Raw genomic sequence first — 13466 nt, 5'->3', positions numbered from 1 at the left:
GATAAATAATACTGGATGTTTAAAAGACTAATGCAAATGCTACAGATAGATCTAGTTACATCTTCCCAAGTGGATACACTTGCATAAAGAACAGAGTATCTAAGACCTCCTAGTTGGAAATGCCTAAAGTCTAATGGTTTTCAATAAGGGAACGCCCTGTATTAGCCTTATTTTATCAGACCAAAACCACTATATGGTTATAAAAGGAATGAACTTAATTCTGGGAAATAACCAAGTTTAAAGACAGCCTGCTGATGAGATTGGCCCTTGCCATGATATCTTTTGAAGAAACAATGTTCAATGACTTTTGAAACAGCAATCTTTGTAATTTAATCCTTCCCTCAGGCTTCCAGAGATCGACTCAGCACTTCATTTTATATCTGAAATCATACACCAGTTAACCAATCAAAAGGCTAGCATTGTAGATGACATTCATTCCACTTTTGATGAACTCCAGAAGACTTTAAATGTGCGAAAGAGCGTGCTGCTTATGGAACTGGAAGTGAATTATGGCCTTAAACACAAAGTAAGATGCATGTTTTGTTTCAATGAAAAGCTATTAATTTAATCAGCCAGTTTTTACAAATGATGCAGGACGCCAGTTTGACAAATTGTGTCTGAGATCCAGAAGAGAACGTCGTTTTCCTGAAATCAGGTGCTGCAGAGCCTTGTTTGTGGGTGCCCAGCCTTATAAATGGAATCCAGACCCTGTAATGGCAGGTAGCCTTTGTGCATAGTGTGTGAGGATCTAAGATGGCCAACACACTAAGCAGGCATCTGCTTAAAGCCAACATGCTGATGTGCAGATGAAAATAAGTGAACACTAAAGGAAAGTCTGAAATCCTTGGGCTGCAATCCTAGGATATACCACGCTACCCCCTCCCCCAAGATACAGGCCAAGCAATTTCTTCTGAAGAACTCAGCGAGGCTTAATGTTTTGCTTTAAAACAGTTTTCCTTTCAAATGGCTGATAACATATTTCACATTAGATGTCACTGATTGAAACACAGAAGCACTGGAGGGACATCCCACTTTCTCAGGTGAATGCAGGGAGCAGTAGATGCCAGAGCTGTATGCACTCTTTTACTTCCTGCCCGGGTGACTGAATCTTCTGTTTCCCCTCCCCTGTGTTGTAGACTAAGCTTCAGAAGAAGAAAACAGAAGTCTGCCATTTTTCAAAGAGAAGCCTATATCCTTGTGGGTAGGGTTTTTGTTGAGGATTACTAAGTCTGAATCAGGCAAATGAAAGAATTTAGTCCTTGTCATCTTGAGCATCAGTTGTCTGTTTTATATAAAAGAGAGATCTCTTCCTTCAAAGTAGCCTTTAAAAGAAAGCATCAATAACTGAAGTTTCAAGAGTGCCCGATAATATTGTCATCTTTGGGCATTCTCTATGATTGCTGAGCAGCTTGAGCATCTCCAGATGTCTGAAATGGAGGAATGCTACATTCCTGGATCTGGAACAGGCTTGATCATTAGGAAGTTATTGAGCTGCTGAGCCTGTGAAAATGGAGGAATTCTAACATGTGCACAAGATGTGTACTTTCACGAACAAAGGGAGCTCAAAACCCCTGAGGCACAGAATTTAGTCATCTCCAGATCTAAGCAGCAGCTGAGGAGCTTTTAGCATCAAAAATTTGGACTTAGGTCCCAGATTCATCTAAACGTATCCAAGATGTCACAAAAACTTATTTTCTTAGCAAGCAAATATACTTAGGGTGTGTACAAAGTTCACACAAGATGGAATATGATGTTAAATTATCTTATTGTTGTCTAAAGCAATTTAAAATAGTTAAAAAGATGAGTTTGGGTGTTAGAGAACCACACTTTTACAAAACTGCACATAAGCAGTAAAAGAGGCATCTCCTCCATTTACATAAAAAGAGCGCTTGGAATTGGATTTTGCTTTTGAATGAAGAGTACTCCTGCAAAATCATTCAAACCCAAATATTCTGTCATCCTGATCATGTACTTTGCAAAAATGAAAAAAAATGATAGGGCTACACTTTACTGAAAGAAAATTGGCAATTCAGTTTCAGTTGTCCAATGGACTGAAAGAGGCCTCGTGTAAAATACTCCAAACACATTGTAATTATTAATTATGGTAGGACTGAATATTTTCCATCTTTATAATGAAAAAAAACTATATTGAGAAAATGATTTTAAAACATAACTGCAAATTGTCTTGCTCCTCAGTTTGTAGTTTGTTATGCCAAATATATGGGTTTTGTCATCCTGGGACTTATTAGCTTTGCTGTTTAACTACTTATGTCCTAAAATAAAGATAAGGCAGATGAAAAATGCCTGGTATTGAATCCTGAGAGGTTTATAGATGCCTAGAAAAACAGATAATTAGAAATTTCAGGGTAGTATTGAAATGTATTCATTCTGTTTTGCTTGCAAAAGATTTTGTGTTGTTATCACTTTCACATATCAGTAACTCATCAGCCTGGATTTTCTGTAGTGACTGAAAAGCAGATAGCTTTGTAAAATTCAGAAGAAAAATGCCCTTAGAATGCAGTGTCATTGTGGTGTGCCTCAGCAAGGGAAGAGTATGTCATAGCAATAAATACACAGGGTCTCTAACTTTACTTACAAATCAAATGAAGTGTTTCAAAAATATTTACTTTACAGTGATGATCAACAAAATAGCTTCTCTGATGCATGGTAATGTCTGTACCCTAGTTCTCTGTAGGAAAAACATACCACGTGTGTGACTGGCTACTTTGGTTTGGGAATTTCATCAGTGGAGAGTGTGTGGGGTAGCTGGAAGGTTTGGGCTTTCCTGACTATCATAACTTTCTCTGCTAGGTTGTTACAATTCAGGGATCCTTTTTCCAATTAATTGCAAAACTGTTTTAAAAGAATATGTTAGTCTTGCTCCCAGCCCACACCTAATAATTCTGAGGTCAATACTGTTTCAAGGACTTTAGATGGAGGGCCCCAACTGAGCCTATAATAAAAGCTGTCCCTCACTCTTAAATAAAGAGTAGCTACTTGCTGCCCACCAAAATTCTAGGCTACTCAACCCAACACTTCCCAGTATCTATGACCCATCTTTTATATTTTGCTTTTCTGCCTGCTGAAACTGGGCAATTAACTTATTCGCCTCTGCTGGGGAGACTTTTCCTTTCTTCACTTATTTAGATTAAGAATCACATTTTTAATTAGGATGAATGTACGGATCTTGAGAGTGCCTTCTTGTCTGTCTCCATAGAGGAGTAACCCAAGGTTTCCCTTGGCTCTGAAGGAATAGTTTCAAGAAATTTCTTGCAGCCTCCCTTATTAGTGGGCCTGATGACTCAAAAATACCTGTATCTCTGTGCACACAGCTCAGTAACTATCTCATTAACTGTGACTGATGAGAGTTAAATGGAGCAAGGTTCAAAAAAAAAGAAACAAGACAGGTGGATGAGGTAATAATTCAGTCTAGTGTGACAGTGGATCTGTGAAGCCTTGATGACCCAAAACAGGGTACGTTTTTTTTGTCTTGCAGCATGATATTCCAAGAACATACGGGGAATCAGTGTTGTGCTACTTCTTTTAAAATGAAACTTTAAAACTAACTCTAAAATAAAGCAATATAAATTGTGTTTCTACAAGGGCCTTCATACATAAAGCATGCTACGTCTTGCTAGGATAGTTCTTGTTACATGATGCTAATCTGGTGTTTGGTAATGCACACAGGTCCTCCAGACGCAGCTGGATACCCTACTTGAAGGACAAGAAAGCATTAAAAGTTGCAGCAACTTTACGGCGCAAGCGCTCAACCACGGCACTGAAACTGAAGTTCTGCTGGTGAAGAAGCAAATGAGTGACAAGCTGAATGAACTGGCCGAGCGGGACTTCCCGTTACAGCCCCGTGAAAATGATCAGTTGGACTTCATAGTGGAAACAGAAGGCCTGAAGAAGTCCATTCACAATCTGGGTACTATTTTAACCACTAATGCTGTTGCCTCTGAAACAGTTGCCACAGGTGAGGGGCTGCGTCAGACTGTGATTGGGCAGCCCATGTCCGTCACCATCACAACTAAGGACAAGGATGGGGAGCTCTGTAAATCTGGGAATGCTTACCTCACTGCTGAACTGAGCACACCTGATGGGAGTGTAGCAGATGGAGAAATACTTGACAATAAAAATGGCACTTATGAATTTTTGTATACTGTTCAGAAAGAAGGGGATTTCACTTTGTCACTGAGACTTTATGATCAACATATCAAGGGCAGCCCATTCAAACTTAAAGTGGTCAGATCAGCAGATGTGTCCCCTACCACTGAAGGGGTTAAGAGACGTGTTAAATCTCCTGGCAGTGGTCACGTGAAGCAGAAAGCTGTGAAGAGACCTGCAAGCATGTACAGCACTGGCAAAAGAAAAGAGAATCCCATTGAAGATGATTTGATCTTCAGAGTAGGTAGGTGGCTTGTCTGCTCCCTATTGACATGCTCAAAAATAGTGCAGGGACACTGGATGAAAAAATCTAGAAGTTAAAATATTTTAAAGCTGTAAGCAGAACAACCTGGTAATGCCTTTAGGACTCTTGACTTTTTTCATACATAAATTTTAAACACATGCTTCAGAAATTCTGTTTGCAGCAAATATTTAACTGGAATTTGAGTTGAAAAATGCATACATTTGATAAAATATTTTACCACCTCTTCTGTACTCTATTGGGCATCATAAAATAAAAATATAATAAGATCAATGCTTCATATTAGATTAAATTACTTCTTTAAAAAGTTGCAAGGCAAGAAGGGAAGTAGGAGGATTCCTCCTTTAAAATTGTTGCCCTATAGATTAATCTAATTAAGTGACCTGGAACTATATATGCTGAATCCTATGGTCATATATATTTATTTCATTATGTCAGCATACGACAAAATGACAATTTCCTTTATTTGCTACCTCCCACCCCCCACAAATTTCTAAACATGTTTGCTTTTTTATATAGTGTGATGTTATCTCTGAATCTGTGGACTTGTAATGCTTGGTAAAGTATAACATCTTGGGTCGTTTACTGTGATTTTTTTTTTCAGGTCTTTTGATGTACACTGTTTTTAAACTATACAATAATTCATAATTCTAAAAGTCTGTATTTATTGTGGTTCTATAATGTCTGCTTATATAGTTAGAAAATACTTTTCACTTTGCACAACTCAAGAAAAAAGCAAGTCAACTCTTAATATTTACAAGTTAGCATTTTAGCAGTGTGTGTTAAGAAGTTTGACAACCAGTCGGCAAGGTGACTTTCCCCTCTGTAGCAGAGCATGGGTGGTGGTTCATCCTGGAGGGTTTTGAAATAATGCTATTGAAAATTCATCTGGACATCATTTGTCAGTTGGTTAGCCCTGTCCAGCCAATTTCTGTCCATCAGTATTTCTAATACGTTTCTTGCAATGATAAAGAGTACATGCAATAACATAATGGTTTTGTATCAGAAAATGTATTCAGCAAGCATGCTTTGCTGGCTGAACAGGACAGTACACTGAAACCTTTGGATGGAGCTACTCATAAAATGACCAGGCTTTCTGAGATGGCCAGTGCATTTCTTTGTATGATAAATGACCCCATAAATATAAGAAATCACAGCATTTTTTCACAGAGGCAATGATATCCAGCTTTATTGTCACTGAGGCTAAGCTATCTGGTGACTGCTGAATAAAATGTTACGAATATGATGTAGAACAATTCACACTGAAGTTAAGCCAGCCCTACTTGGCAGTAACCATGCGCTACCATCCAAAACTCATAGGCAACCTTTGTTAAATTAGCACGCAGACATAGCCCTTCCTTTAGCAGGAGAGTGTTCGTGTTGCAAAAGCTATTGCTTTAGTCACCACTGGAAGAACCTGTTACCAATCCTGTGGGGAGAGAAGCCGTTGCACAGGGCAGAGTGATCAGCCTCAGGCTCCTGCTGGAATGCAAATGGACTCTTGGGCTCTTCCCAAATGCAGCTTCACTGCTGGTACTGGTAGCAGTGGCAGAGGGTATAAATGTAGCCTAGATCTTTTTTGGCCTCTTTTTTTAGACAAGCTTAACAAAACAGTTAAGAATAAAGTCTGAACCTGGTCTAGAAAAAAAATCTCTCTCTAATCTCTTCTGGAACAGTTGTGATGTTGCATGCTAGAAAGAGAAGCGGGTGGATGGACAGATTCAGGCAGAAAGAGTCTGTGGGTCTGTAGCAGGCAGGAACAGGATAGAAAAGCCTGCACAAGTGCGCTGTGCCTGTGAGTAGCCGGGGGCTCTGTTACCCATTGGGGCTGACACCTTCATTGAATGCAAAGCCTTCTTGTTCACATATATCAAGCAGTAATTTGTCCTAGTGTGAAAATCGTAGATCCAATTTTCTTTTTTCTTTTTAAATATATGTCCTGAAAATATTTAAATTATTTAGAACCTGTTAATACTCTTCTTACAATGCTTTTAGTATGGATTAAAGTGATTACAGTTTGTAATTTCTGCTTCTGTAACCCTTGCTTCTAGTGAGCAGTTTCTGGCCTGATTAGCAAATAGTGGTATGGCAGTGGCAATGTGGGTTTTGTTTGTTTGTTTGTTTTTGTTGTTGTGGTTTTGCTGTTGTTGTTGTTTTCTGTTGTTTTTTCTTTTAACTATTGTCTCCAAAACACCATAAACTCTAGAAGTCTTAAATGTTTTCCAAGAAGTGCAGTGTCCTTTCTTTCTGTTATGATGCAATCCTGACCATGTGCTTGATTTTGGAGTTCTGTATCCTCCCCTTCTTCGCCTCTCTACCCTCCCAAAAAACAAGAGAAAATAATTAGAACAAGAGCTATGCATGTCTCAGAGCTTTGCTTCGATGAAACCTCTAAGGAGTGTCCATATTTGGGATATATAGGTTGCTATTTTATTGAAAAACTGAGCTGAGAGTAGTACTTCATCCTATTACATGTTTAGTTTTCAGCCAATTGTTTCACAGAATGACCTAACATAGAGATGTCCCTCTGGGTTTCCATGGGCTTATGCATCATCTGAAAGGTCTCTTAAACCATTGCAGCTGTAATGCTATAACTTTTTACACTCTTCCAAAATACGCAATATTAATGAAGACAAGTAAAACTTCTGATATATTCACAGGGATTGCCTTCATGGATTTAAGAGTTCGTTTAGTTCCAGTGTCAGCTCACTTAAAAAAGTCAAGGTTCGGTTCATTTTTTGATGAGGTAATGTAAAATAAAGTTTAGCACTGTTTTCCAACACAACTGCATATCTCAATTTTGAACCCATGTTGAATTCATCTGATGGCCCCGGACAAATCTGGGTTTGTATTTTAAACTGGGCAAGATAAATAATATATTTTGGCTGCCAGAAGCTCATACAGCTGTGTTGGAAAATCATACTGTAATATTCCTATGGGCATCCAAGTATACAGAGTATGCTATTGTATGTATGCTGATATATGGGCTTTATGCACAAGTAAATTGATGAGCTCACAGCAGGAGATTGTTCTTGTGCTAGTATTAACAGAGATAGCATTAATACAACATTAGTACAGTTAAGTGCTTTCATTCATGGGGAATTGGGCATTGTATCTTTTGCCAATTCTGTTATTCATGGCTTTAAAAATGGCAGGTGGTTCTATTCAGATATTTTAAGATCAAGCGATTGCACATTCATACATTCATGTAATTTATTATTTACAAGAACAGAATATTTTTTGCCTCCTCCTTTCTCAGTAATTTACATCCTCAGCCTTTTAAATTTTTTTTAAACAGGTGTAATCTCTAAGAGTGTGTCCATGCGGTATCTGTGTAGCACATACCTAGTTTATACAAATGAAAACAAGAATGTGCTTAAGATACCCAGAAAATAATTGTTGTGCAATGGTTTTTGCTACCTCTACAAGTAGTAGGAAAAACGAAAGTGAGAGGGAAGGCTCTTTTGCATTACTCTGCTTTTGTGAATTAGACCTGTGCTGAGCAGCGGTATGTGGAGGTGAGGGATGTTCACAGTGTCAGCCACTTCTACCTTCCCTGGTAAATCTCTCCCATGTCCTTCAAAGGAGGGTTAAGAGCAATGGGTGGCATCAGTTTGCTACTCTCTCCAGGACCCCATCTTGTGCTCTAGCTCTGCTGTGATGTGCCATATGCCTTGATATTTTTTTGTCTTCTGACAATTTTCATGAGTGGGTTCTTTGACACCATTTAGCAGTAGTGGTGCTATTTCTCACATTAACTGCTTTTTCTCTTAGTTTATTTATATTTGGGATTGGCATCAGAGTCAGCCAGATGGAGAGTTGGCTCTCTGCTAGAAAGTTCAATTTTCCCTGTGCTTAGTTGTCTGTTCAGTGATGTAACTGCACATCTAAGATTAGCTGGTATATTTAACATGTGTAGTTCACTCCAATTAAAAAAACAAAACAGGAGAAAGAAAGTGCCTTTAACAATACCTTCTGCCAGCCTCCTTACCAGATGCAGATGCATCTTCTGGTCTGTTATCAATGGTGAATTAAGGAGCCTTATTGTGAATTTACTCCACATAAAAACTCATTAACAAGATCTGTGTTATAGTAGCTTCAGTGCAATTTAAAAGCAGGCTCAGGGGGAGCATAAGGGGTTCTGACTGAAACTCTGTTTTGGATTGTCCTGTTTAAAAGGAACAAGGCTGCCTATAGATGCACACTTTTTGAACTTTTACAAAAATACAAGTGGGTTACATGGGTAAACATCTTCTTGAAAAAAACATTAATTTTTCCATCTGCAGTTAGCCCCCTTGTATGAATGGTCCAGAGGAACCTTCTTCCCTCTGGCAAGCAGCACCTGCTTCTTCCCATTCCCCTATCCCTTCTCTGCCTTTCCAGCAAGGTCCTGTCCTGGCCAAATCACAGCCTGGCTAAGGACATAGGAGAAGGAAGGGTTGTTTAGGTCTAGTTGTTCTGTGTAGTGCAGAAGTATGATACAGTAAATACAGAGGCCCTCATTCTCTGCTTCAGAACTCTGGAACAAACCCATTAGTAAGTACTATGAAATAGTGAGATGTTTTCTATGCAGAATTTATACTTATGTAGAAATAGGAAAGCCTAGTAATGGGGAAATAGAATTTCATTTTCCAGTTCATTAACTTACATCCCTCTGAGGCTTGTCACGAGCTTGTTATGGGTTTATGATGGCCACTGCGAAATCTGGCCAGGCTTACACCGCATGGTTTTGCAGTTACACCTGTATTGGATGGGGGCTGAAAAACTCTGACATCACATTGTTGGCAAAATCTCCAGGTGGGTCTAATATCCTCATGACAGAGACCTCATCTTGGTTTGATTCATGCAATTTGGGGTTTTGCTGCTGTACTGGCAGAGAACTGCTTCTGAGGTGCACCTGCCCCTCGGATTTGTGCATACCCTACTGTGGCAGCAAGGGCTCTGCTGCACAAGCAAGGCTTGGAGGTGGTCTTGGGCAAGCTTTTAGGGACAGATGCTATGTAAAGCAAATTAATACATATCAACCCAAACTTCACTACTAACAGCATGTGGGAGTATCTACCAGAGTTCCTACTGAATTATTCATTCTTCTTTAAAGGTTACAAGCATTATGTGCTTTCGTGCAACAGAATAATTGATTTTAAAACTTAGATTTGCAGGGAAACTTGGATTAGAAACACTGACATTTACTTTACAATAAGCACATAGCTTGTTAACAACCCGATTTGGTGCAGTTTTACTACAGAGCCTTTTGCATTTCAGCCGTATCTATTATGACAGATGGCATCACATCCTTGCAACATAAGCTTTTACTAAATATCTTTTGGCACTCTGAGGAAAAAAGAAACAAAGCTAGGGAACAAGAAAACAAATCCTAGATACCTGTCTATGCAGTAAATGTGTTGACCTTCCCATGCTGTTTAGTTTTATCCTTTTGTTCAGTACCATGTAGAGAACAGTCCAAGAAGTATTTGAAGTGTTGTAGGCAGGTACTTACACAACGTGTTATGGTTACTTGCAACCTCTGAAGTCTGTCCATTAATTTGTAATCTTTCTGCAGGGTTTTTGTCTCTCTGAATCCACTCCCTTCCTGCTAGGGGCAGTGACATAGACTTTATTTGTTTTAGAAAGCTGGTAAATCTAGGTTAGCAAGCAGGGAGGTTATTATCTGTATTAGTAAAACTTAGAAAGCAAAAACTGTTCCTTCTATCACTATGTGCATCAAAACTGCATTGTCCAACAGGTTTGTCCAGATGCCCAGCACTTACAGAGCAGATTCTTATTGAAGTTTTATGATGTAATTTGTAACATCTTCTGTGATGTTAATGTTTAGATTCTTTTTCCCCTTCTTTTTCTGGCAAGATTCAATCTGGCCTCTATTGTGCAAGAATAAAAGTTTGAAATTATGAAGCATTTTGTGTGTGCTAGAATGTCTTGAACTGAAAATGGATACTGTTTTGTTGAAAGTATATCTTCAAAGCTCAGTTAACTGGTTTGTGCAGGCTATGCTCAGTAATACCAGAAGGAATTAGACGGGGCTAGGGCAAATCTGTTTATTATCTGCATACAAAGATGATGTAAAAGAAGCTGTTCCAGAGACCACAGATCTGCTTCCTAATAATTCTGTTCAGCCTTCTCCTTTTGAAAACTCTGCCATCCTCTCCCAGTCCCCAGCAGCTTGCCACAGAAGTTGCAGTGAAATGTGTGCCTTTTCCTCCTTTATACCACACAGTATCTCAGAACAGGAGGGAGCTAAGGCTGGGCAAAGACAGGCACGAGAGATGCCGGCTGTCATCTCTAAACCAGGCTGCGTGGGAAATGCTGGAATGAGGATCCCACAATCATGCTCTGCTTCCAGCCCTGTGCATTTGAAATGTTGGTGCCTCCCTAGGCTAATGAGTGATGGGTGACTGCTCATGACGGAGAAAAGAAAAAACATGGCATGCCTTGGCACAGAGGGCTGGTATCTTGCAGGAAAAAATTTACTGAAGACTCTCTCTCAGGCAGGTATGTTTATGAAGCAGGAATCCCTATGTACAGGGAGAAATGATCATCCTTTGACAGTCGGTTGCAGGAGCCTGGTTTTCCAGAGGCTAACATACTTTACTACGAGCTTTCCTCTCATCATCTGAACTTCTGCCACTGGCTGTGCTTGGATTCAGGTCTTTGCTGGCACAGTGAATTATTCAAATCAGAAAGTTCAAACTTACCTCGTTTCTTCCTGAACATAAGTTAGGAAATAGGCTGTGCTTCGCTAACCTCAGCTTTCTTCTTCAGGCCTGCATGCTAATTAGGACCTGGGTGACTGGTTTAATAGCCGCAAAGTGCTGTGTACAAGGATGCTTCATGGAGCTGAATTTCATCTGCATGCTGTGCCTAATAAAATATTATTTCTTAAACTTAGTGTGAAATGTGACTATGGCATTCCTGGGTAATTTCTTCTGTTTTCCCTTTGATGTATGTTTACAAGGTCCCACTGAAGAGTAACTCTTTATATAGGTCTCTCTTATCTTTCAAGACTAAATTCCTTGACTTTCAAGAACACTTTTCTAAGGGTAAAGAGCATACATTCCATGAAGTTTGTGCTAGTTGGTTCCAGATGCTCTAGCTTATGCCTTCTCTTTTCTAACAAATGTTTTCCCTTTACTCTCAGTAGTAAAAAGAATGTTTCTGCCTTTTCATCCATTCTCTTTGGCTGAAAGGCAAAAAGGAAACTTATCATTAGCATATGGTGGAAAAAAATTACTGCATGCATCCCTCAGGCACTGGTCATTAAAAGAATACACAGAAATGGCTCGAGTGTGGGTAATGTAATTGTTGTGTAACTCACTATCCCCTGAATATGCACTTTCCCCATGCAGCACAAAAACTTAGAAGTATTTGCCTTGTTTAGAGGATGGAGCATATGGAGTTCAAGAAAACAAGCCTTGAAACAAAGGGACATGCCCGCAGCACCAAGTGCGTAGGAATTAAATGTTACTTGTTAGCCAGTGACAGGAAATCCACATCCCACAGCCATCACCACAGCAGAAAGAACGGTTGTCAAGAGCATACACATGCCTAATGAGAGCTAAACACAAATTAGAGCTAATATATGTCTTATATTGGGCATCACAGTTTTAATCACTGAGCTCCAGGATATTTTGGACTGACTAAAATAAAATACGAGTTTTTTCAGTCAAAACCACATATTGAAACCAATTAATGGCTGATACAAAGCCAGTAAATGCTTGTAAAAATACTTAACCAAGAAAAACAGTGCTGCATCCAAGTCTTGCAAAGAACATCTTATATAGTCTTTTTGTTTCAAAATTGATTCATTCATTATTAATAGCCTTGGAGTCCAAGATCATAAGTGTAGTCTTGTCTAAAGACCCCTGAGCCTCTTTTACGAACAAAGCAAGAATTCAGATACTGTTTGTGTGCTCCAGGTGTAATTTAGACCAACCACTTTAGGGCTGACCTTTTAAAGACATCAGTTTGGTGTGTGATTCTCCTTGGAACATTGCAGAACAAACAACTAAGTAACAAGGCACCTAAAATTAATGAACTTTTGTGAAATTCAGACATTTTACAGCTCTTTATCCCCTTAAGCTACTGAGGAAAACACAGTTCCATGTGCATTTGTCTGGGTAAAAATGGGACCTGTGTTTATGTATATTGCTTTATTAGAACAATCTAAGGTCTTCACAGAAGCATTCAGTCTCCAGGTATTTGTTTTCTTTGGCCCACATGTCCCAGTCACTCAAAACCAGTCCTCCATCTGAGTTTCCCTTCTAAGGAAATTTTTAAAGCCTGTGGCTAAGAACTGTGGTGTATGAGTGAATAACAAAATGGCTCCATGCAAAGTGATCACCAGTATGTTTTATCTCAACTTAGTGACTTCACTGAGGAGATTTAGATAATTGTACTAAAATCTTGTCATATCTCCTGGTTCTTATCTTAGCCTCTGTGTCTATGTTCCCACAGTACCGCCCCTTTCATTGCTTTCTCAATTAAATAAAAATCTGCAGTTTAAAAAAGTCTATAACTTATGAAAAAACATTGTACTAGTTCCCTCACTCAAGAGGCAAATTGTGAACCCTTCTATTTCTGAAGGCCAGAGAGGTAATCACGTTGATGGGGGGCCTAGATGGTACACATGCCAAAGAATAAGAACACTCCCTTGCACTTAGAATTGTGGTTCTGTTACTGATACAGTTCTTTGAAGTTGTAGCAGTGATAAGAACTCTTAGAAACAGAAATCTATAGATCCAGGGTGTATTAAATGCATGTTTTTGGCATTTAGGTCCTAACTGTTAAGTCCCATCTAACCTGATTTCTTATGTGCTTTGTGTTCAATTTTAGGCACCAAAGGAAGAAACAAAGGGGAGTTTACAAATCTTCAAGGTGTAGCTGCATCTACAAATGGAAAAATATTAATAGCAGACAGTAACAATCAGTGTGTGCAGGTATGAGGATATGCCATTTCCAGTATTTTTCTTTTTCTCCCTACCCGCACACTTCTCCCTTCTTTGTAGTCCAGGAAAGACAGAAT

General features: G+C 39.1%; 1 protein-coding gene across 16 annotated transcripts in view; it reads left to right on the top strand.

Annotated features, from left to right (window-relative positions):
- The window catches only part of TRIM2 (tripartite motif containing 2), an 88856-nt gene that overhangs the window by 58518 nt on the left and 16872 nt on the right, over positions 1-13466 (top strand). For all 16 annotated transcript variants that reach the window (XM_021285388.2, XM_021285385.2, XM_021285382.2 and 13 more), the window contains 3 exons: positions 346-526; positions 3688-4411; positions 13277-13380. In XM_021285388.2, the coding sequence (XP_021141063.1) occupies positions 346-526; positions 3688-4411; positions 13277-13380 (1009 nt within the window). The remainder of the gene's footprint in view (positions 1-345; positions 527-3687; positions 4412-13276; positions 13381-13466) is intronic.

This window comes from Columba livia, chromosome 4 (assembly GCF_036013475.1).
Source record: "Columba livia isolate bColLiv1 breed racing homer chromosome 4, bColLiv1.pat.W.v2, whole genome shotgun sequence".
In the NCBI taxonomy this organism is placed as follows: Eukaryota; Metazoa; Chordata; class Aves; order Columbiformes; family Columbidae; genus Columba; species Columba livia.
This window is presented reverse-complemented; position numbering and strand designations above follow the sequence as displayed.